The 25,681-nt window shown below is 39.8% G+C and overlaps 1 protein-coding gene across 2 annotated transcripts in view; it reads left to right on the forward strand.

The window, feature by feature from the left end:
- Positions 1-25,681, forward strand: part of Synpr (synaptoporin) — a 297,805-nt gene that overhangs the window by 232,306 nt on the left and 39,818 nt on the right. For both annotated transcript variants that reach the window (XM_034498818.2, XM_034498819.2), the window contains one exon: positions 14,519-14,717. In XM_034498818.2, the coding sequence (XP_034354709.1) occupies positions 14,519-14,717 (199 nt within the window). The remainder of the gene's footprint in view (positions 1-14,518; positions 14,718-25,681) is intronic.

Below are 25,681 nucleotides of genomic sequence, written 5' to 3' on the forward strand. Positions count from 1 at the left end.
AGGCATTCATAGAAGGTGAATTCATACCCTCTGAACATGTCTATACCATTCATGTCTATAAAACCCATGAAGCCAAATCAATATACAGATACAAGGTAAGGTATGTGTCTTAAAATATGGCTTACCAATGGAAAGCACCTTAATTTGGGTTTCCCTGAGATAGATCTTAGGACAAAGATTTGGGCACAGTTACTTAGAGGTAATCTCAGAAGACACAGCAAAGGTATAAAAGAATGTCTTAAAGTAGTATGTCTTATTCCATAGCAAGAATGCACTCTGCATATTCTCCAGTGTCAATACATTGATAATTCTTATCCATTATGTTACAGATTCTCCTACATTCCTCTTTCCCTATAGTTATCATACACTGACTCATTTTTCTCCACTTTTCTATTTAATCAACTTTAAAGTACTTTTCTAAGTAAATTACCTCCATGAGGCTTTCCTTAAATATTATCTTGCTTGATTATTTTCTCAAATATTGAGCCATCGTTGCCCTTTGTCCTACAACTTGTCCTTTATTAGTAATGTGCTTTTGTCATGGTTTCCCCTTCAACTATTTACATTCAAGTCTCTACTATCGAAGTGGCATATTAGCCTTTGAATTTTATTAAGAGTAAGATAATAGTAAGATAATACTAAGAGTAAGATAATAGCAGGCTTGCATGGACACACATGAACAAACCCTTGCCTATCAAGTAGTGCAGCCCTCTGTTCGCCTTGGTAATGGTTTTTAAGAGGAGCACAGAACCCAATTTGGATTTTCCTGGTGGAACGAGAAGGGATATTGGCATCTTGCCCATTTCTGTATGACTTCAAGAATGAACCTAACTGGTGTGGCAAGGAAATGAAGAAAACATAAACACAGACATAGAGAATTGCTGGGTCCTGGTAGTATAGTCTCTCAACTGGAGAAATTTCAGATCTTGGAAGCTCAGGATGTTTATTATATAGAATTGAACAGAAGGGTCAGGTTATTGTATACAGTTGAACAAAGAGGTGGGGTTATTATTTCCAAATAACCAAAGAGGTAGAGTTTATCATACATAGTTGGATGGAGGAGACAGGTCTAGCTAATCTCAGTACGAGCAGTCTCTGTAGAAAAGTAGTCTTCATTCAGCGGGCAAACACTGGTGGAGACAAAGCAATGGTGAACATTTTTTGCACACTCACACTCTGACTCAGAAGAAAGCTTTATCCTTTTACCTCTTCAGTCCACTCCCCTGGAAGGAGGCTTTGCCATATTCCTAAATATGGGTCTGAAGCTCTAGGGTTCTTGACATGGCTGTACCCTTGTCAACAGCACACATTCACTCCAGGCTTCATTTACTCAGGGCTTCCTGCACTGTTTACAGCCTCTGATGTTTAAAGTTACTGAGAAGGTAAGAAGCTGAGGTGAAGCTTTAATCTTATCCACAGGAGAAAGTGTCAAGCCAAGTATAGACAAACACATTTGAAGGCAGACAGTAACTGACTCTACTGCCATTTATTTTTCGAGTTTTTAAAATTAGTCTTGACACAAATAAAGAAATGCATGTTTTCTACAAGACCTCAAGAAAAACATGATTAATTGTACATGGAGGAACTATACAAGGAAGGTAGGCATTTCTTTTATCCCCTGCCCAAATTAATATTTCAATTACTTTATATCCTGATTGCATCTTTCACTTCCCCTCTCCTGCCAGTCCCTCCCTCTCACCTCATCTCTGCATCATTCTCCTTCCTCCCTTTCTCCTCATGTCCTATGGATATCAACCAGCCTTGTCATATCAAGTAACAGTAGAACTAGGCACATCTATTATGGCTAGGCAAGACAGCCTAATTAGAGAAAAGTGATCCAAAGGCAGGCAACAGTTTCAGACACAGCTCTTTGCTTCTGCTGTTAGGAGTCCCACTTGAAGACTGTGCTTACAACTGCTACATTTATGCAAAGGCCTGGGTCCATCCTATGCATGCTTTCTATTTGGCAGTTCAGTCTCTGTGGACAACTATAGGCCCAGGTTAATTGATTCTGTAGGTTTTCTTGTGGTGTGCTTGACCTCTCTTGCTCCTTCAATCCTCCCTTCCTGTCTTACATAGGATTCTTTAAGCTCCTCCTAATGTTTGGCTGGAGGTCTCTGTGTCTGTTTCCATCAACTTCTAGGTGAAGCCTCTCAAAGGACAATTACGCTAGTCTCCTGTCTGCCTATGAGTATAGCAGAATATCATTAACAGTTTCAGGAGTGGACTCTCTCTCATGGCATGGGTCTCAAGCTGGACCAGTCATTGGTTTACCAGTACATCAATTTCTGCATCATCTTTACCTCTGCACATCTTGTAGTTAAGACAAATTGTAGGTCAGAGGTTTCATGGCTGAGTCAGAGTGCAAGTTCCTCCGTTGGGAGCCTTTTCTGGTTACAGTAAATGGCTGTATCAGGTTCCATACCCCTCATTGCTAGGAATCTTATTTAGGGTCACCCTCATAGATTCCTGAGATTTTTCAATTGTCCTAGGTTTCTAGCTCATTCCACAGATGTACCCTCACTCCCAGCACCCCATCCCCTACTGCCACTGGCTCCAGTTCTCCCTGAACTCTCTTACCATAGTGTTTTAGAAAACTCAGGCAACCAAAGATCCAGACTTCCATTCTGATAGCCATTGCTGTTCTCTATGATCTTGCTACTGATCTGAGTAGGCCAAAGGCCCCATGATGAAAATATCATATAGCAAGAACTCTAGAATGCTTGTGTGAATTTCAGGTGGAAATCTTAAAATTGGGTTATTTTTTCCCTTGAATAAAGGTGCCAAATCTACTGAGTATTGAGTTTTGCTCAATAGAATCTTTCTTTTATAGTTTTTCTCTTCCTACTCACTCTCCTGAACCACTTTGGTTCATGGTTCTTGGCTTAGGATCTAGGATATAAATGTTGGCACAGATTGGCTACATGAGAATTTCTTTCTAAAGATTTAGGATCTTACGCAATCTAAACAGAAATGTAAAGCTAAAGATACTTTCAAGAAGGAATTGTCTTGAGCCATGTAATGTATCCAGCAGCCTCCTGTAAAACAATTGCTTGTCAAGAAAGCATTTGCTATGACAAGGAAGGAAGCACTAGAGAAGTGGCACAAGGTAGGCACAAGAAGCAGAGAGAAAAAAGTAATTTATCTGAAACTGTGATAAAACCATGAATATTTCTGTAGCTGATGCCTGTTCATATTAAATGTTAATAGTCAGGATTCACTTGTGAGGAAGCTAGGCCAAAGTCAGTTCAGGACAGAAATGTCTTGAACATTTGGATAGGGAAGGTATTGTCTTAGATTTTTGAGGACATAACAAAGTAATTAGAATATTTTTTCCTCTTTCTCCATCTTTTCTTTATTTCTTGCCTCATTGTCCTATAGCAGGATCCAATGTGTATATCTTTAGATGCTTAAGCCCAAGGGTTAAAACATGATAATTGATCAAATCTATAGCTGGTGTTCCAACTTGAAGACTCAAAGAAGGGAATATGTACAGCTAAGCTCAAACATCACCAACATACTTTATGGTGGGTATTTCTGTGCTCTCATGGGAAATTCCAAATCTTTGGGCTTCTATCTATGACTTGTTTTCATCAATGAGATGAATGATGGGAAGTCTATGATTACTTTTTATAATCTTCATGATGCAACGTCTAATTCCAACCTCTCATTCCACATGTGGTGCCATAGGAACATTTGTAACCTGAGATAAAGGTTCCTACTTTTGGGTCAGGGAACAACCATCAGCTAGCCTGCTAGTGCTTTCTTCAGCTGCCTCTTGGAACCTTTTACTCAGTTTCTGCCAAGGATGAGAAGCTGGTTTACTCTCAAAGGACTATGGTAGAACATTTGAGTAGTGCGATGACTCACACGCAGTGATCCCTGGGAAGAGACACATCTCTTCACAGTAAAATGAAAGCAATGTAAATGCTGACTCAGGACACATCACTCAAAATTGCAACACTGGGCACCAAAGAAGTGAAATGACTTGAAGGAAGTTGCAGTTCTCAAATGCCAAGTCTTCAGGCCCCTACATATTCCACAGACATGACTGAAGGTCACATGGTGCATTTTATGCATGAGTGCTACATCCACGGATACTGATCACACTGAGAATAAAAACTGAGAATATTATCAGATGTGAGAATGTGGAGGCATGCATTATATTGGCTATCAGGAAAAAAATGGCTGAATCACACTTCACATCTTTCCTGTATCATGTACCACTTCAGAGAGAATGAAAGTGGACACGGCCAATAGCATCCTAGTAATTTTAGAAAGTTTCTGAACCATTCTTGTGATTAGGCATTTCTGATATATCAATAATTATACAGCATGAACCTGAGAAATTAGTATAAAATATTCAAAATGTTCACCAATGAACTCTTTGGGGAATTGTTATGTAATCTTTATTGTATATCTCTCTGCAGGACACCCTTATAACATGATAACTCATATATCATATTTATACATATCCTCATAACTGTTAAAATATGACACATCTTTCTTTAAAAGTAAGGTGTGTTTTGGTCATATCATTATGTAATAAAAGTATATAGGCTAAGATAGCTCAATTGGTAAAGTGCGTGTTGCACCTGCATGAAGACCTGAGATCACTCCCTAGTACTCATGTGGAAAAGCTGGGTGTGGGGACATTTACTTGTAACTCCAGCACTAGACAGAAACACGCAGATCCCTGAGGGGGCAGGGCAGAGACAGGCCAATTCCTGGGACCCACTGACCAGACCACCTGGCCAAATTGACAAGTTCTGGGCAAGTGAGGGGCTCTGTCTCAAAACAAGGTAGGTGGTTTTTCCTGAGGATGCTGCCTGTGACTCATTCCTGGCCTCCACACTCAGCCACACACATGTGCATACACACAAAGTAGGTTAATGACCCTTTGCATTTAATTTTTTAGGTTGATCATTGGGAATGAATCGTTGTACTTTTTTTTCTTTAAACATGTCTGCACTTTTCACAGAATAAAATCATTTTACATAATTTAAATAAAATGTCAGATGACATTTATTTAAAATGTCTGTGTGCTTCCTCATTACAGCATTGTGTTTCTGAGTGTTGCAAATACATTTTACTCAAACCCTTTGGATGATTTACTCACAAACCTTTATTTACCAACCAAATAAAATATGAATATATTCAGTTTTCAGATGAACATCCAAGATTCTTTTTAAGCCTTTCTGGAACTATTTTTTCCTTACAGCTTACTTGGGTTTGAGTACCAGACAGGGCCAACAAAAGATGAATTTTACTTCAGACAAATGGGTAACCTTATTATCTATTTACTTTGGCAATAGAGAGGCCATCTGAATTTTCTATTACTCAGATTCTATTTGAAGAAATCAAAATGAATAAGTCATAGCTGGTGAGCTCAGAGGTGCCTCATTGTGAGTCATATAAGGTTTTTGTAGATTTTCTGTTCTCAGTGCAACTTCTGGTCATGCCCCTGCCTCTGCAGAGCCATTCTTTTTTAATCACCTGTAGGCTTCTGTTTTGATTTTAAAATCTCTCTCTACACAATGAAAATGCAGAAATGTGCATGTGCATGAAAGTGTGTGTGTGTGTGTGTGTGTGTGTGTGTGTTGTACAATAGAATAGAGTTCTTTGTTACCAACACAATATCTTTTGATGAAAAGATGGGCTCTCTGTTCTGTGAGCTGGGGACTGGGGCAGCGGTTTCCCAGCCTCACACGTATGAATACAATTAATCATGCAGAAAAGAGTATTGTTTACATAACCTTGATTGCATTTTCCAACATCTCGTTCAGTTTCTTGTGGGAGGACAAGAAGTAACAGAAAGTCCCTTTTACAGTGACAATAAACTGGAACACGGTTCTTGCATAAGTGAATCAGGGACAAGCATCCCTGTTGTGTTGAAGAACATTCTGTCTCTTACTCTATTTCTCCTTGAAGAACTAGTTTCTAGTGAATATACACTGTTGTGAGAAACCTTGGGGATCAGACTACCTTAGATTTAATCAACATTAGGATCAAACCATCTGCTAATCTGATTCTGTCTACCTAAGCTATGTGATGAAGATGAAGAAGCTGAACTTGCTGTTGAGGTCATGCAGATTGGCTGGAGGTCATAATCTCAGTGTTAGGTCTTTTGACCTCAGTGGAAACCTCACCCTGTGACTCTCCTAGAAGTGTATTGGCAGGCACTGAGCTCCTTCAGAACTGTGTTCTGCTGCTTTGACAGTGCAGAGAACCTGGCATTAACTCTTATTCCTAGAAGTTCCCTAGGTACACTGGTACTCATTTCAATTTCCAGTGAAGGAGCCTTGCACTCAGATACCTGTTTCCATCCCCTTATGAGAACAGTAGCGATTCTTCTGTCTTAAGCTACCTGAGCCCAACTGCTATAACATTTTCAGTTCTCATCACAGTGGGAAGATTTCGCAGGTCTGTACCCAAACTTGACTGTACTCTCCTGCCATTTTCACCCTAAAACAAAGCCCAGCCAAAGACTCTTAGAAGGATGCAGTTTCCCCAGATTTTGATTACAGCATAAAAATAAGGCCTTTTGGGATGTAAACAGCATGAAAGTAGCATCGTTTCAGTCTATGTCCTCAGAGCCAGCTTGAGATGAGCACAGTCCCCAAACTCTCATGAGGCCTAAGTCTCCCCATTTGTTAGTAATGGGATTATTGGACAACCTGAACTTTGATATCAATGCTTCAGATTTACATGATATACCATGTAAAACAACTGGCACCATGACTGGCATATTTTGGACTCAATAAATGTCCAGTAGAGATTGGCATATTAGCAGAAGCAGCTTCCTAAATAGCAGAACAAAATGTAATCCCTCAGACACAGTAAGAAAATTTAGGGTGGCAAACAAAGGTTTGTTCTTCCCAACCTTCTAGAACATCTCCATTCCATTTCTTAGAAGTCGTTGTTTCTTAGAAGTCTATGTTCTCTAATTAGAGTCAGTTCCTCTAATGACTGGTGCGTGTATTCCTTGCATCCCACTGAATGAATGGAGTTGAGCATCCTGTGGAGTGCCATGGTTTAAAACTTAGAAATGGACTCTAAAACAAGGGAAAACAACTCAAAAATGGGAGTCAGGAAGTCTGCATTCTTCTTTGTTAACATAAAGAAGTCTGCATTCTTCTTTGTTAACATAATCCTCCCAAATAACTGAGTTCCTGTGAGTTGGGGACAAATGCTTGGGAGAAAGAATAGGTATGTAATATGTAATATAGCTATGTGACCACCCTGGGGTGGTAGCACCTGATAAAGTGAATGATATTAGCAGAGTAAGATGATGTATGTCTGTGTATGCAAATGAAACAGAAATGTCTCATCACACACATACACAAATATGGCTGGCAAGAGGAAAGAAAAGGTCTTCTAAAACTTGCAAGCTAGGGAGATATAGGAAAAACAAAAACAAACAAAAAGCAGTAAAGCAGAGCCCCTATTGTAAGAAGTGAAAGTTGTAAAGAGTCAAGCCAAAGAACAGTGGGGGCACTATGGTCTGTGACTGGGCATCTGTCACCCTGGCTCTAGGACACTTGGTTATAGCAACTTGACTCCCACCTTCCACTTTGGGACTGTATCACAGCCCTTGGGGTGTGGCTTCACTGTCTCCCACTAAGACATTCACACAAGAATTTGGTAGGACCTTAGAGCTCTTTGTAACCAACCTGCTGAAACACACTTCAGTGAACTCAAAGGCCTTATCACAGAGCCATGATGGCTCATTGCTACCTAGAGCTAGGCCTGTGATGGACATTATACAGTGTCTCACTTTCTATATAGAACCAGTCTCTTAGGATTTCAGATCAGAATAAACCCTAGTAAAATTTGGAAACTGGGAAGCTTTTTGTGATGTTGTATTGGTTGGTGTGTAGAGTTCCAACTAGCATGGCTGGGTATATATAATGTAGTGCACATGAATGAATATGGTCTTAGAATCTTATTCCATGTATACTCTGCCTATTAGATGAATCGTTTGCCATTGGATGAGCTAGTGTGGGCCAGATGCCTTGCTTATTTTAACATATGCATCCAGCTTGAAATTTAAGTTTCCTGTAAGTTTTCAGGCAGAGTCAGAAACTGGCATAGGTTATTCATTTTGAAAAATCATCTGTGCCAGGCAGGAGGCACATGAGCTCCTGATAGCTCATTACATACATCAAAACTTGGTTTCCCCATCTGTACAATAGAGAACATAACAATGCTTTGATAAGAGACCTAAGTGAGACACAAATCCAGCACACTGACTGGATGTGGAAAATGTCACTGGTTGTTATTATGAATAATGTGTACATACATGTTACATGCATATATTTTTGTATATATGTTCACATGCAGGGATGCACAAGTTGGGTGAATGTGTCAGGCATATATGTAAGCTTCTACATATGCAAGTGGTAGCCCAAGATTGATGTTAGGAGTATTCTTCAATTACTCTTCACCCTTTTTGAGGAAGAATCTTTCCGTTGGGCCCAGAGCCCAGTATTTTGTGTGAGTGCTGTTGATCTGAACTCTGGCCCTCATGTTTGCATGGCAACAGTCTTATCCACTGAGCCATCTCCCCATCCCATGAACACCATTATTAATAAAGCAATACGAGCTTACCCTTCTCCAGACACTGAAGAGATAGTTTTATTTAATTTTCTTCCACTTCTTCTGAACAAAACTCAAAACTTTGCACACATGGTGACCCCTTTACTTTAACTGCAGAATGATGGTCTGTTTTAAATGGTTCCCTGGGTATACTGGTAATTTTTCAAAAGGAAAAACTACTGTAAAATGGAAGGCTTTTATTGACAGACAAAATGCAGTAAAACCCAGCAGAATTCAATTACCCTTTGATTGGGTCAGGTCAGCCAAGAAGGGAATGAAGGAACTGTACATTTGAAATCAACAAATTGAATTTGGTGCCTTTTGCAACCTCAGCAATTGCTTCCTCACTCCTTCACAAGATCAGAGGAAGACCTGCAGCTTCCAGATTCTCAACAGGCATGCTCTATCTCCAGGGAACAGCTTTTGTCCCTTGTTTAGCTTCTAAATTAATGATGTTTGCTCATATAATTTCTGCAGCTAGAAAGTATATGCTGACTGTAACCTCTCTTCTTCTGCAACAATACACATAAAGATACAGGTATAATACATACATACATACATACATACATACATACATACATACATACATACGTGTGAATATGCATGTATGTATACACACACGTGTTGCTTAAAGGAGCCTGTACTTGCATGTGGGGTCGGGAGTAGGTGCGTGCAGTGATATATACCATTGTCTTAGTTAGGTTTTTATTGTTGTGATTATTAAGCAGCATGACCAAAATCAAAATTAACTTGGGAAGGAAAAGATGTATTTCATCTTTATTTATTACAACTTGGGAAGTCAAGGAAGGACCTCAGTCAGGAACCTGGTGGCAGGAACTTGAACAAAAACTATGGGCAGACACTTGCTTACCAACTTGCTTCTCAAGGCTCTCTCAGCCTGTCCCAAGTTTGCACCACTCCCAGTGGGCTCTCCACATTAACCATTCATCAAGAGAAAGCCATACAAACTTGCCTATAGGCCAAGCTGACATCATCCTTCATAATGTATCTTTCCTCCTTTCTTCAGATCAAATACTTATCTAGAATTCCACTTTCATTTCTCTTTCCCCTCATTTCATATCCGTGAACAGCTAATGAGCCAAACACTCCACTATCACTGACATTGATAGGTACAATAGAGTTTAAATTTTGATTTTATTTCTTTATACAGATGGACACAGTTATCAATTCTGTTAAATAGACCTGATGAATTAGCAATGGAGATAGAGTTATTCAACAGAAGGTACAGAAAGCAATGTTGATTTTGTCATCTCCTTCCTCCAAAGTTCTGACTTCTGCTAACACACTCCAGTTGCCATACTTGAGTAGCAGGAACTGACTTGACAGAGACATGCTGATCCTGGAGGACATCCTGGCATATATCCAAACAGTGGTGTCAGGGAACAGGGATTTTGCTTATGTTGTGGTTTAGGTCTGTCTTACATACTATTTATCCTAAGAAAATATTGCTACTGTTCAAATTAAGCCAACACATAATAACATGTTGCCCAAGCCCCACCCCCAGTGGAGGTTTCTGGAAGCTTTTCTTTCTCTTTAGGCACCATTCATCTCCTTGCTCACCATCTAACAGTTTTCTCCATCTACACTGCATTCCCACCCACACTGCATTCCCACCCACACTGCATTCCTACCCACACTGCATGCCCCCACACACTGCATGTGCACACACACACTGCATTACCCCACACACTGCATTACCCCACACACTGCATTACCCCACAAACTGCATTCAGAAACATACTCGATTCAGAAATGAACAGCATTCCTACCCACACTGCATTCCCACTCACACTGCATTTCCCACCAATGCTGCATTTTCCACCAATACTGCATTTTCCACCCACACTGCATTCCCACCCATACTACATTCTCTAGCCACACTTCATTCCCCACCCGCGCTGCATTCACACCCACATTGCATTTACACACATAGTGCATTCACACATACACACAGCATTCTCCAACCAAATGTTATTCTCACACACACTACATTAACATTCACATTGCATTCCCCACCCAAACTGCATTCAAACACACACACACACACACACACACACACACACACACACACACACTGCATTCCCTTAGTGTGTTAGGATCTTACCTATGCAAGGATTTGATGCATGTTCATTTCTATTTTGTAACATTCTTAAATTCTAAGTCACTTACCAAGGTATTTACCATTTTTATTATTATTTTTATTATATTTTGACCTATGTATTTCAACTACATTTATGTCTATGTAACACATGGTTACCTGATGCCCTCAGAGGCCAAAAGAGGTCAGTGTGTACCCTAGAATTGGAACTACTGAGGGTTTTGAACTGCTACATGAGGTGCTGTGAGCTAAATCTTAATCCTCTGCAAGAGCAGCAAGTACCGTTGGCTGCTGAGCCACTGCCCTCATTCACAGTTTAAAGTGTACAGTGTGTTAATACAATATTAGTCGCTCCAAGGCTGAGTGGTGTGTGTCTATCACAACAATTGATTCCAGAGCTGCTTTATCATCCCCCAAAGAAACCTTGAGACATTTAATCACCATGCCAGAATCTCCCACTGCCACGTATAGTGAAACATGAAGCCAGGGTTTGGCTGCATGGATTTGTTTATTCTGAATGTTTTGTATAAATGAAAGCTTGCAGTATTTGACTTTTTAATACATGACTTCTTTCATTCCGCGAAGTACTTTCAAGGTTTCTCTATGGTGTATCAAGCATAAGAACTTTATTACTTTTCTTGACAAATAATAATCCATTCCATACCATGCTTTATCTGTTTATCAGTTTATGGACATTTGGGTTGTTTCCATTTTTCCCACTATGAAAAATGATGCGTGAGTATTCTTACGCTAGTTTCTGGGTAAACATATGTTATAATTTCTCTTGCATACGTGTTTAGCAGTAGGGTTGCTGGAACCTCTGGTAACTCAGTTTCCCCAGTTGAAGAACTGCAACATCTTTCAAACGTAGCTGTTGCACGCTACATTTCCACCTGTGCTGAATGAAACTGCCACCTCCTCTACAACTTGCCATCATTTGCTGTCCTTATAAATTTTTTTGGAGATTAACCATATGCATGGACTTGAAGTAGGATCTCATTTTTCTTTCTTAGTTTTTGATCTGGGCAATTTCTGGTCATTTCTGAAGCTGTTGCTTAAAGGTACATTCAGGAGGAAAACTTCCCTTGACATCCCTATGTCCACTATAGGTTAGGATTTTCCTGAGAAACCCACCTTCCTTACTAACACTGAACAACCTGAGCAGAAACCAGTCCTTCTCATTTCCCATTCCATGCCCAGCATCCACTCATTTTGAGAAGCAGAGTTGCTTATCACAAGCATGTTCAATGAATGGCAGATGAAAGATAGGGAAGAAAGGTAAACCATGCTATGAGGTCATCTGCTTCACAATTAATATGATTACCTTTTCAGTGTAGTTCATTTCCTCCACGTTCCTACAGAGCTGGTTATTAAAGAAAATCTGACACGATCACCGGAACTAATGTTCCTGATACCTGTGTCATGTTACAGCGTAACCTGTCTGCTAAAGAAAAAAGAAAGAAAAAATCAAGTGGGCCATGTAAACTGCTTCTTAAGTCAAGACTTAAAATTAGAAGAGTATCTTTGGGCCTAAAGAGATGGCTCAGCCAGTAAGAGCACTGTCTACTCTTCCAAAGGACCCAGGTTCAATTCCCAGCTTACAACTGTCTGTAATTCTGACACCCTCACACAGACATACATGCAAGCAGAACATCAATGTACATAAAATAAAAATAAATAATTTTTTAAAGGAGTATGTCTTTATGAAATGGGCAGTTAATGATTTTTCTCTTCTTGCTACGATTGCAACTTCACTTCTAGAGCTTTCAGTAGGTCTGGGTGGGGTTCCTGACAATTCTAATGACAGTGGCCCTTAGGATTCATTCTGATAGCATTTATCCTGCTTGATGCCTTCATTTCCTAGTGTAAACAAGTTAATATTGATATTTTTAAAAGACTCTGGAGTCAAGCATGAATGTAAACCCTGGCCCACAAAAACTAGCTGAGTGTTTCAAGAAAGAATATGTAATCCTTCTAAATTTGCATTTCTTTATCTGTAAGTGGTGAAGGGCAAAAAAGAGCCAACATTATAGAGTTTGCTGTAGGCATTAAGTTAAACATCGTGTTCAAAACAGAAATGTTTTATCGTGCTGCTAGCTCTGTTGCTATTAGTATTAGTTCATGAATAGTGTTACTGTATAAACCGGTGGAATGCAAACACAGTGGACACTTTGAAAGGAGCTATTTACATGTAGCTTAGTAGACAAAGCTGAAGATGAGTTGGGAATGGCTATAGGAACACTGTTACTTCTACAGGTAGTTTCCCAAATGAGACTAGGGCAACATTAGCAAGCTTCATTAAGATCAATTTACAAGTGTCTGCATTGTTGCTGATTCAATCTGAGTGGGCAGACATTCCTTTTGTAAATTTAGTAACCACTCAAGGCACACTAGTGGCCAGGCCCCTGCCTGAGGAATTCCAGCATTTAGGCCCCTGCTGTTTTTTGATGATTGTAACAGCCTTCCCAGCCCCTGAATGTGGGAAATTGGCCAGGCTTTGTCCTACAAGAAAAAAATCCCACTAACCCCTGAATTTGTCATAATATCAGGCCATATAATCCCTCAGATCCCAGGCCACCTTAAGAAGCTCTTCCCTACAACCTCAAGAAACCCTATATAAACCCTGTGTTCCACTCAGTTCTCTGCTGCTGCTTGACCAAGCGAGGCAGCCACCCCCTCCCCCTGTGTTTTTCCTTCCAATAAATCTCCACTGTGAGGTTTGTTGTGCAGTGACTTTGCATCCTTTGGCTCCTGACTGCCAGGATTCTTCTCCCATCAAAGCTGTACATTTCTGAAGACTCTTGGTTCCTGTAACAGATTACAGTTCCCACTTCATTCCAGCTCACACCTTTATAACATGGGTGTAATATGACTTCCTTGGGTGCCTGTAGTTGAGCAGAAAAGCGTTGTTTAAGTATTTCCTTGGTGTCCATCATGCACGATGCTCCCCTTAGGAAGCTCATCCTTGGTCTCCATCATTTAAGATGCTCCCCTTGGGAAGCTCACAGTCTAAACCAAAGGTTCATCAATTAGGACCTGGTAGAACGAAAACTTAGTTCTCTTGTTCACATACAATGCCTAATAAACACCAGCTTTAGGGTACACAGAAAAAAGAAAACCAAAACCCATACTACCACAGACTGGTATTCACTACTGAAGAAGCAATACAGAGAGGAAAAACAGCGATCAAGTATTAGTGCAATAGCTTCACCTAGTACCAAACACCACAAATGGTGTAAAGCAGCTTGATGAGATTCAAACGGTTGGAAGAAGTGTAATTATACTATAATTTCAAATATTTCTTTTAACATTAAGTGCAATAAAATGTCAAAAGGAGAGAAATCACACTGGTGAGTAGTAAGCAGGAGGTTCTTCGGGGAGGATGTGGTATTCAGATACTGAGGGGTATCTGAATCATAGGTAGAAGAGTCCATGTAAGATTCACAGAAAGAGTATACCCTGCTTGGTATTACTGTGGCAGGTTAAGCAGGCTATGTGTGGAGCAGGAGGACAGGGCTTAACACACTGAGGAAAGAGGCTGGAGACACAGACAGAACTCAAGGCTTGTTGGGCCACTTTCTAAAATCTCAGCAGAAGGCTGTGCTTCAGAGTCTCTCTGCTTATCACCTCTGCAGGATGAATTACCACCTCTGTGGTATTTATTTCCATAGGTCAAGCTAGAATCTGTAAATTGACTAATTCTCCACTGGAGGCTTCATGATGGATAGTGTTAGCAGATGTGACAGTGGGCATTTCTATTTTTCCTACATGTCAATGTCTTCTTACCTCTGATGGTTTTAGGCTGCACCAGGTGACCTTTGAAGTGCCCACCTGTGAGGGAAAGGAACGGCAGAGGCTGGCACTGGTTGGAGACTCCTCATCCTCAGCAGAGTTCTTTGTCACCGTGGCTGTGTTCGCCTTTCTTTACTCCCTGGCTGCCACTGTCGTGTACATTTTCTTCCAGAACAAGTACCGTGAAAACAACCGGGGCCCGCTCATCGTAAGTTGCTGTCTTTTAAAAACAATTTCTGTCCCTTATCCCTTCTTTGGCTAGTGTGTAAAGGGCTTTGGAGTCACCTGCACCTCTGAGGCTGGTGTGTCAAAGGCATAGTTGCTATCATCCAGAACTCTTGGATGTACAACAGAAAACACAATGCCTACTGATTCCTGAGCCCTGGCACAGGAAAGTAGCACAAGATCTGGTAGAAATAATTTTGAAAATAGGACAAATGATGGTTAGGAAGCCCATGAGACCCAGAAAGGAACAGTGAGAGCTGCTGCGGCTTTGTAGTTCTAGCATTATGGCGCCAGGCAGCCATTGTTTTCAGTAGCCAGTTAGATGGTATGAACTGTGCTTTCCTGAAATGCATTGTTTCCTTATTATACAGTAGCTGCAACATCAAACTAGCTAAATTGAAGGTCCTCCTCCCTCCCTCTCTCTGCTCTGGACTCTCCACTCCCCCCAGCTCTCCCCATCACTTCCTTACCTCTCCAACTACTCCTTTCTCTTCAACAATGGTTCAGTGACTCAGAATAGTGAAATCAATATAGACTTACATGTTACATATCCTGATATGACCATACATGTACCTAGAGATGAAAATAAATACATTTCACAATTTACAGGTTCGTTTACTTAAAGATCAACATTTCTGAAATGATTTGCCTCTAAAAATGTCTTATTTGCTTTTTCTCTTAATGACTATGTTAGTTACCTTTTTGTTTTGACAACAAAACATCTGAGATAATTACATAGGTAAAAGGATTTGGGAGGCTTATGGTTTTAGAATTGCAGCTTATAATTGGATAGATTTATTATTCTTAGGCTTCAGGTAGGAGTGCCAGCTATCCATAGTGAGGAGGAGCAAACTGCTCATCTTATGGCCAGAAATCAAAATAGTGAGAGTCTCAGGATCCCACAGTCCCATGGAAAGGCACATTCCCCCAGTGTTCTAAGGACCACTCATAGGGCCATATGTCGTATCCACCATCTCCTCTAACAGCCACCATGGTAACTAATTATTTCATACACAGGCCTTTGGGAGACCTTGAATGACCAAATAATAGCAATTAGATATTCCAGTTTCACAGAGAAAAAAAAGGCAGCCTTTCTTGCCATTGGAAAGCTTATTGCACATCATCTTCACAGGCTGCAATTCACTGGAGGCAGTGGAAAGTGACCAAGATATTGTCAGCACTGACAGCAGTGAATTGTCTAATACCTGGGTGAATCTTCTTTGCCTATGAGGTGACATACAATTTCTTGCTCTCAATAAAAAATCAATATTCATGACCTGCTTGTCAGTTAATAGACCATTAAAAATGTTTTGTATGATAAATTGCTGTGTGATTTGAGGTCTGTATGTCAGAAACAAGAAATTAGCAACATTGCTATAGCAAACTCCATCTCTTTTCACATGCTTTTTGTGCAAATACTTTTCTCAACAGTATATAATACACCCCAAGGTGTTCAGAACCTGAGTGAAGAAAACTAACAAGCCATCCATCTGAGAGAAATAAATCTGCAACACAATTTAGCTTTTTAGATTAATAACTACTTACTGTATAGAACATTTTGCTGTTGGAGACAAGTGTGCATTAATAATAATTTTATGGTCAACCAAGTCCAATGAAGTTGATAATATTAAAGCCTTAGGGGCCAAGGACAATTAAAAAGTAATTTAAAATCTGTGTATACATTTTTGTTGCAAAGAAATACAATATGGGAATCAATAAAGTGCTTTGAAAAATATTATAGGAGGCTATAATTCTTTGAGAAACTAAAATACAAATTTAAGTTCAAAGTGAATAAATAATAAATTTGCCAACAATTAAAGAATTTGTTTATTTTTGATGAATCACAAAAAATCAAATAAGTATTAATTCTATCATTTCAAACTGATACAGTACCACTATATTTCCAAAGGGCCACATGCGACTATGCAAGAAATCCTATTCTTTCAAGTAGTATTCACAGGTACAGATAGATGTATGTAAATTTTATAAGTCTTTAATCCGATCTACGGGTTATGGAGAGCTAAACAAATTGCGAAGGGCACCTGTAAGGATTTCTGTTTAGGGCTCTGTGGTCATCTAGAAGGAAGAGTGCAAGCTCATACCAGCAGCACTTTACTGTAACAGTGCGAGGGGGAGAAGCAATACAGCAGAGCTTGTGTCTTTGGGCAGCTGTGTTTTTCTCCCATCTCAAAATGGAACCAGAGTTGCTTCACTTCTCCTGTGATGTGCACAGAAGAGTTCTAGCACAGCAAGAACATGCTCCATTGGTGTTGTTTGTTTGTTTGTTTGTTTGTTTGTTTGTTGGATGAAGAAAAGACTCAGAGTTCTAAGGGCCAACGTGATAACCTTCTTCCCAAGGAAGAAGTCTGCACTGCCAGTTTTCTCATAAACTGGAAAAGGATCCATTTGTTATTTTAAAAAAAATTATTCACATAAAATTATTTTGTTGAGTCATGGTGTTCCATCCCTCTTGCAAAGAGTCTTTCTTATCAACAAAGATCTAATGAGATCTGAGGTTATGTAATACACCAGGTTTTTATTTTTAATTTTTATTACATCCTAGGAGACAGGATGAGGAAGAGATAATTCTACTAGTAAAAACAGAAAGACCCAGTATGAAATTTCAGTGATATTAAAAGAAAACCCAATAACCAAAGTTTATTTTAAAAAGACCCTGTGTCCTAGGATCTCACAGGCAGACATTTGCCATTGGTATATTTGTGAAGAGCAAACCTTCTCTGTCCAAACTAGCCACAAGGTCCTGCTCACAAGGAACCAGTGTAAACAGATGCAGCCTTGGGATGGCTTGGGTGATGCCCACTCAACTCTCTGTTACTAAAGAGGCACTTGCTAAGGGTCTAACCATTAGCTCTTACTCTGTCCTGTTTATGCAGAAAGATGGCTACTGGCCATAACTGCAATAGGTCTCTCCTCTTACCATTGATTCTTTGATGTTCTTACAGTTTTGCCTTTTATAATAGTTTTGTTTCCTAGTGCTGTGACTCTCACTATGCCTAAGGGAGAAAGGGTTTGTTTGGCTCACAGTGCCAAGTTATAGTCCATTACTGTGATGAAGTCAAAGTGGATGGAACTCAAAACAGCTAAGTCACATCACATCCAAAAGCAGAGAGCAATAGATTAGTGTGTGCACGGTGGTGGTCAGCTCATCATCTCTACTCTTACACAGTTGAAGACCGAACCCAGAGAACAGTCACCCATCTCCATTAAAGTAATCAAAAAATAACTTCCTACAGGCACACCAAAAGGCTAGTCTTCTTACAAAACACTTCATGGAGAATTCTTTCTTAGACTATGTCATGCTGACAATTCAAATTGAACATCACACATATTTTGGGTTTTTTATAACATACACTTGCATTGTCTTAATTATATGATTTGGGATGGCCCTTGTCAGCTTGCAGTATGATACAAAGAAGTTCTTGTATTACACTAACAAGAACTGATTCTATCAGCTTTAAGAAATCAGATACCCATCTGAAAATGAAAAATTCCCATCTTCCTTTACGATCTTCTGGGATATGACATCATACATCATAAATGAGATCAGCATATAAAGAAGTGAAAAGGATGACACTATTAATAAGAAACACGAGTGCTAACAATGACATTACCTCATACTCCATGGACTTCTAGAATGTATTGAGCTGGCTTAGGGTTCATAACAGCCCTAGTTTATATTATTGTTCAGATAGGTAAGTAGTGAGAAGATTGGGAATGTCATCAGCTCTTCCACAATACATCACCAGGAGGCAGAGGATAGGAGTTAAATCCAAGTCAAGGGCCCCTAAGCCATGATGTAAGATCCTCAAGTTGATAGTATTCTACAAAAGTTATAGCAGGGAAATGTATGTGAGGCTATGAATGCCCACCAGCATAGCTGCAGTGTCTGCTACTTTGGAAATAGATGATTTCTAGGTTCTTTTGACCATTGAATATCGATTTGGGCTTATGAAGTTCCTGTTATATATTTCTAATGCTAGAACAATGGGAAACATCATTTGGAGTTTATCCTTCTGCCAATAACAGGAGAGGAAGCAGGCTTCAGAATGGCCAGGTTGATGTGTTATAAATCAACAATAAGCGGATAGAAACAGAGAGACCAGAAGCATGTAATCAATGGCTATCTAAAACTATTGTAATCAACTGGAAAAATAAAATTGCCTTTTTAAAAATCGAAATGAGAATTTTAATATCTTCAGAAGGAAATTAATTGATAACAATGCTGAGTGATCCAGTAGCAAAAAACTGACCCACAGGAGTGAACAAGCTGCCATGTGTGCTACACAGTGCCTTTCTGTTTGGATGGATATATGCCAGCTCTCACAAGGCAGTAGTCACCTGAATGGTACATGATTGTGAAATTGAAATGTCTCGTCTGGTTATATTTTGTCATGTTTCATAGAGTGTGGCTTTCAAGCCAGTCTTTGGCCCAGGATTGTGCGGCAGGGTATTCTGGGTCTTTTCAAATCTCATGTCAGAAGGAATTTAGGTTTTATCAGCTGACTGTGAAGTTGTTTTGAAAGAATGACTTGTTTTACAAGACTGACAAAGTGCACTAAGGATGAGTAATATAAGCAGTGGCCCACATTCCCAGCAAGCCTTGGTATAATGCTGTAAGAAGCTTAGCTTAAAGTGACTAGGAATTCCAACCATTCTCAGTATCCACCTTAATATTTTATTTTATTTTTTAAAGAAAGGAGGAAGGGAGAAAGGGAGGGAGAAAAAGAAAGAAGGGAGAGAGTGAGGGAAAGAGGGGGAAAGAAAGGGAGGGAGGGAGGACAAATGAAAGAGGATGTATTATTTGAAAATTCTTATCCAACCCCACAAAGGGAACCAATTTGATAAGAGGTGGCTTATAAGACTGGGAGAGTTTACCCACTGTAGCACATGCTGCTATGCCAGCTTGCATTTATATTTTGCCCAGTATTTCCCAAATATTTTTAATATGTTCTCATTTAGCTGCAAAACACTTCTGAAAGAGAAGTGGAACAATGAGTCAACCCTCTTTTGGAGACTCAGTATAATTATCCACAAACATTGAAAAGCTAGTCTGGGAGCTTAGGAACCAGCCTGTTATTAGAAAACGGTTGCATAGCAGGGGCTGGAACCACCCTCTAATGGTTATGGTTAAACCATGAAGTCCTGGACTGAAGTCTTTTTGACGTGTGCTTAAATAGACAGAAGTCTGTTACAGTCTCTGTATGGGTGCTGTAAGGACCGAGGAGTAGAAGCTTGTAGGCTCTGTACAGGAAGAGGCACACTGTAACTAGAAGTCAATAATATCAGATTCTAACATTCTTTCAGACATGAGTTTTAATGTTTCCCCTATCTACTATGTAATCCTGCAAATTGAAGTTGGACTTCCATTCAATTGATTCTACTGTGCTCATTTCCTCTATACTAGACACCCTCTCCTGCCCCATGACCCTAAGTATAGCTTGAGCCAGTTCTGGGTCTAATATAATAACTATTAAATTGGAGAGCATGGGTGACATTTTTCCCATGGAATCCACTCTGTTACATGACCTGGAAGGAGATCATGACTCTTTTTAAGGATGGGCATAGTCCATAGCTGAGGGAAGACAACAGGAGGGGAGCATAGACGGAGCATAGACGTAATGCTTCTGTTTAGTCAAACCTTAACTTGAGGGAGATAATGGGGAGAACTTGGATTTTTTAGTATCTGAGCTATCAAAACTGAAAGAGTCTCTCTCTCTCTCTCTCTCTCTCTCTCTCTCTCTCTCTCTCTCTCTTTCTTTCTCTCTGCCAATACCCAATACCCACCTTCCCTTTTACTTTTCTTTTCTCTCTTATTTCCTTATCTCTGTCCTTTTTTCTTCTCTTGTCAGTTCTACTTCAAATCTGAGTAATTTTTACTGTAATAGTATGAAGTATCCTTAATGGGCCAACCAACATGGATAATTGGATGAGTTAGAAGCGTTTGCTATACTAGCAAAATTCACTATGAAGCTCTTACTAGTAGTTGGCCTGCTGAAGCATGTTAACAGGGCTTTGGGACCCTAAAGAAGGGAGAATGGCTTCCTAGGATGGAGGCTGCCCCTCCCACACATCCAGTATCCTTTTGAAGATAGTTCCAGAGCATCTGGAAATTTGCAAATAAAATGGAGAACATTGTTTTTGAAGTTCTGACCCAGACACAATGTAATTGATTCTTGAAAGACATAATTTTATTAATTTTATTTTTTAATGCTAACATTTTATTATTTATTTATTTTTGTTTTGTTTTCTTTCTATCTTTATTTTATTATCAAATCATAATTTTTACTTTTTAACCTAGGGGTTATAAACACAAAAAGGCAGGATGTGGAGAAGGGGATGACACAGGAGCATAGGTGTTCAGGGGGAGTACAGATATCTTTCAGAACAGGGTATCAGCTGGGTGAAGTTTCAGGGGACAGGTCACTATGACTCTGCCTATAATTCACTTGTCCTTACCTAAGTTGGTAATATCCACCAAGGCTGCCGATTTACAAGGTCTATGACTACTCAGGTTGGTAGATTTCCACAAAAGCTGCCTGTTTACAATAGCTTATAGCCATCTGTTTCAGTGTTTTTCTATAGAGACCCAAGACTTTGTGTTAGCAGGCATGTATGTCAGGCTTATTGCTGATTTTAGACTTATGGCTAATTTTAGGCCTTCAGTGTATAAGCAGGGCTGCCCGGGACAGCTCCTCCCTTCTCCAAATATAGAAGGGCCGTGGCTATTCTAATCTTGCCAAGGTGGGGATAGAGGCCTGACCTCCAGTAAGTAAAAGGGACCTTGTAATGTCTCCAGTCCTCCTGTTGTTGTCCAGTGAAAGACATAATTTTAAATCCCTGAATATGTTCCCTGTTAATTATAGATATGCTTGTCAAAGTGCAAAGCCTGACTTGTCAGGCATGTGTATGCACAGACCATTTGTTTTACTTTCCATCTGCTTGCTCTCTGAATAAACAAATGTTGACAACACAAAAGGGGTGAATTCACCTTTAAATGAACTCTTAATCTAAACTACTACAAAACTTGCATGAACAAATAGTTTTCCCCCAGGAATAGCACAGATAAAGGCAAACAAATGAATCTGTTTAAAATGGCCCTAGCATATGGTGGACATGCTTTATCAAAGTTGACATCTACAGTTCTTTTAAGCTTCTTAATGATTAGTGAATTCTTAATTACAATTTAAATGGAGATAAATTTCCACTGTGTTAGGTATCACATTTCTGTAATTAGTAAGTTAAACACAGGAAGAGCCTTAATAAAGCCAGTAACTGCTTAAAGGATTAGTGTGCATCTTCCGGAGCACACAGCTCTTAGCCACTGTTGGAAACATGTCTGCAGAGGGTTGGTGGATGGTATCTGTCCTCTCCCCATCTGTTTTATATTTGCTTCCTCTTTTTCCAGAGAATTCATCATCCAGTTAGAAAGTCGGAAGCTAGAGAACTTGGCCAAGCACCAAATGTGTTTTTCTTGTGAGCTTCCTATTTTCATTGAATGCAAAATGAATTGTGAAATGTTCCTACTTACATCCTCTGGCAAGTAGATCAGTGATGCCCAACACACAGGAAATAGAAGGGTGGCTTCTGACATGCCTACCCTGTCCTAGTTCATTTGTGCTGTTATGACAAAATATCCAAGACAGGTAGTTGTTAAAGCAGATTTCTTTCCCCCTCCCAACCCCACAGTTCTGGAGCTAGAAAGCCCAAGGTCTAAATGGTGGCATATTTGGTCATCTGGTAAATGCTACTGTATCCTTCCAAGTTGGTACTGTGTCATCCATAAGAGAGGAGGAGTAATGTGATCTTGAACTATAGAAGGTAGGAAGGCCAGTGTGCCAAACACTGTTTGAAGCCTTTATTTATAAATGGCTTGATCTCACTAGTAAGGCAGGAATCTATATATCCTAATCACCTCTTTAAGGCTCTACGTCATCTATCACTTTGGTAAAACATGCCTTTTGCAGAGTACAAATTCAAAGGCAGCATGGTGCCTTCAGCATTCACATGCTGTGAAGGTAGCAGTATTGAGAGCAGGGACCTTTAAGAGGTACTTAGAATCTGAAGATTTCTTCCTCATCAACAGGATTAAAGAAGCCCTCATAGAAGAGGCTTCAGGTAGTGTTCCACTTGCTTGTCTGCTGTCCCACTATATGAAGACACATAGCCTTTCAGCAGACACAGAGACATAGCACCATCGTAGAATCAAAAAGCAAACTTCATCAGACTGCTTAAACTGGACTTGGAGCCTGCAGAACCATAACGAAGTAACCTGTCACCTTTATAAACCATCTCCTCTCTAGTGTTTTGTTTTTGAAGCTGATGTAAACTGAGAAACTTTCCCCTAAGACATTGGCAAGATTTGATCAGTTTCTTTCTACACTACTAAGGTGATGTAGTAGGTAGATGTCTGTGATGCTGCAAAAGTCAAATATCCTAAATTAAGTCAACACAACTCACTTCTGCAACGAGTTACCCAGCTCAAAATGTTACCAGGGCAGAGGTTCGGATATCTTGATTTCACTGTGAAGTTTACAGCAGTAAGTAGCAGCCATTGAACACCTGCTACATGACTGCCATTATACTGGGTGCTTTTCACAGTATTATATTAGGGTAGTACTTTAAATCCTGTTACTAAGATGTAGAGACAGTGGCTGAAGATACTGACAAACTTTGCTCAAGAGGCAATTTAAGTCTGACCTCAGACCTGTTTTCACTGAACTTTTCTATTTTCTTTCTTTTTTTTCTCAAGACTGGGTTTCTCTAGGTAACAACCCTGGCTGTCCTGGAACTCTCATTGTAGTGTAGGCTAGCCTTGAACTCAACAGAAATCTGCCTACCTCTGCCTCCCAAGTGCTGGGATTAAAGGCACTGCTACCATGTCTAGCTCATGGTCGTTTTCTTGAGTGGTGTGGCCACTATTAAGTTCTCCATGCTCCAGTAAGTAACTCTGTACATGTGTTCATGAAAGCAACACTACTTAAAGCTCAGTGAATCAAAAATAAATTGAAAATATGGAAGAAATTTATGGGGAAAAAGAAAGAGTTGACTGGGAGGGAAATTTGAGTGATTGGGTGAGTATTATCAAGATATATTATATACATACATGAAATTGTCCCAATAAATTTAAAATACTTTAAAAGAGTAATAATCCTGAATGTTTAAACTGTTCTTTAGGTCCCAGGTGGTCCTAGGATAAGCTCCAAAATCCCAAATCTAAATAATGTCCAGCTTCTCACCTCCCTCTCAGCTTCAGTCCTCTTAAACTTCAGCTCAATGTTCTGTCATGTGGAGTCAGTAAGAAGCAATAGTTAAGAATTCATTCTCAAGGTCCCAACTTTCTGTGTCAGAACCCCAGTACAATCATCTGTCACCCAGGTGATTTTATTTGACACCTGGGAAATAGACATAGCACATGTGGCCCTTGGTCAGGTTACCTGAGTTATTATACATAAAGCCTCTACAACAATGGCAGGCATCCAGCTGGGGCTTATTAAAGTAAGCTGTCACTTCCATCAACCTTATATTATCCACCCTGGCATCCATTGTGTGCTTTCCATGTAGCTAGTGTTTAAGTCTTACTGGATGGGCCAACTGAAAAGCAGTGAATATGTGAACGGTATTTACTTTCTCATCTAGAGAAATGCAGTGGATTTCTTACTGTGCTGTCATGATCAAATATCGTTCATATTGTTTTTTATTCTTTGAGCCTCTGAACTCAGCTTAAGCTGTTGTCACTACAGATGAATGCAGTCAGGCTTAATAATATAGAGTTTCACTCTGTTCTCCATTTCTCATTTACTTTTTTTTCTGCTTCCCCTACAATCATAGCACTTATTTTTATGCCTTAAGGATAGAGAGTAGAACACAGTTCAATATATCTAAGTAGGAGCTTGAATACCATTATGATAGCTAGCAAATCTGAAAATGGTGAAAAAGTATGAAGAAGGCAATAGTGTAGCAAGAAGAAATGTAGACAATCTGATCCAGGGCATCCAGCTGCAAACTAGCCGTAGCCCCTCATCTTCTTCCTCTCACATGTTAAAGGATATATAACATGTATGTAGGGGTGCATGCCATGGAACATAGCATAAACATCACAGGACAACTTACAGGAGTCAGTTCTCTCCTTCTATGTGGGCCGCAGGTACAGAATTCAGGACACCAGACTTGACAGTGAGCACTGCTATGGGCTGAGCCATCTCAACAGCCTTGTTACTCTTCCGATTGCTGAGTTCTATCTCACCCCATCATTTGAGGATAGCAAGCTAACCTCGCAATTTTTTGAGTTGTTGCTTTGAATCCATAACAAGCATCTTCGCATCTTCTGCTTCTCTGAGACATCCAGCAGTTCAGAAACGCCTTGCCTAATACCCAGAGTTCATTAGACATGCAAATGATGGGCATCGCATCTAGCATTTGATATTTTTTGCAACCTTCAGCCTGTTTTCCCAGCTGGTTGTCTTAATCCCTGTTGCTTATTAGCAGATCTCTAGCCAAAGCCATGGATCCATATAAGGAAGCACTTAGAAAGTTGGCTCTGGGGCAAGTAAGAAGTGTCTAAAAGTAAATACTATTTAATCCTTTATGAGTGATGTAGTTAGGGAAACAAATGAGAGACTAGCCAGGGTAAAACTCCATCTTTGTTTCACTACCTAAGACTTGAAAATCTGAATCTCCCTCCATGTTGTTCTGAAATGTCTTTAAAACTGCAGTTCAACTCAGATATCATCCCAAAGGATGCAGAATAAGCCGGAAGCTTGCTGTTTGGGTTGTAGCCTGATAGGCACATGGGGTGTTTGAGTGGCCACTCCTAGGGACAGAAAAATATACAGATTAATAACAAACCAGAAATGACTCTACAACTTAGGAAAATTGTAATTGAGTCTAGAGAATACCAGAGTTCAATGAAATTGTTTGAACTAAAAT

The sequence above is a fragment of the Arvicanthis niloticus genome, chromosome 3, assembly GCF_011762505.2.
Source record: "Arvicanthis niloticus isolate mArvNil1 chromosome 3, mArvNil1.pat.X, whole genome shotgun sequence".
In the NCBI taxonomy this organism is placed as follows: Eukaryota; Metazoa; Chordata; class Mammalia; order Rodentia; family Muridae; genus Arvicanthis; species Arvicanthis niloticus.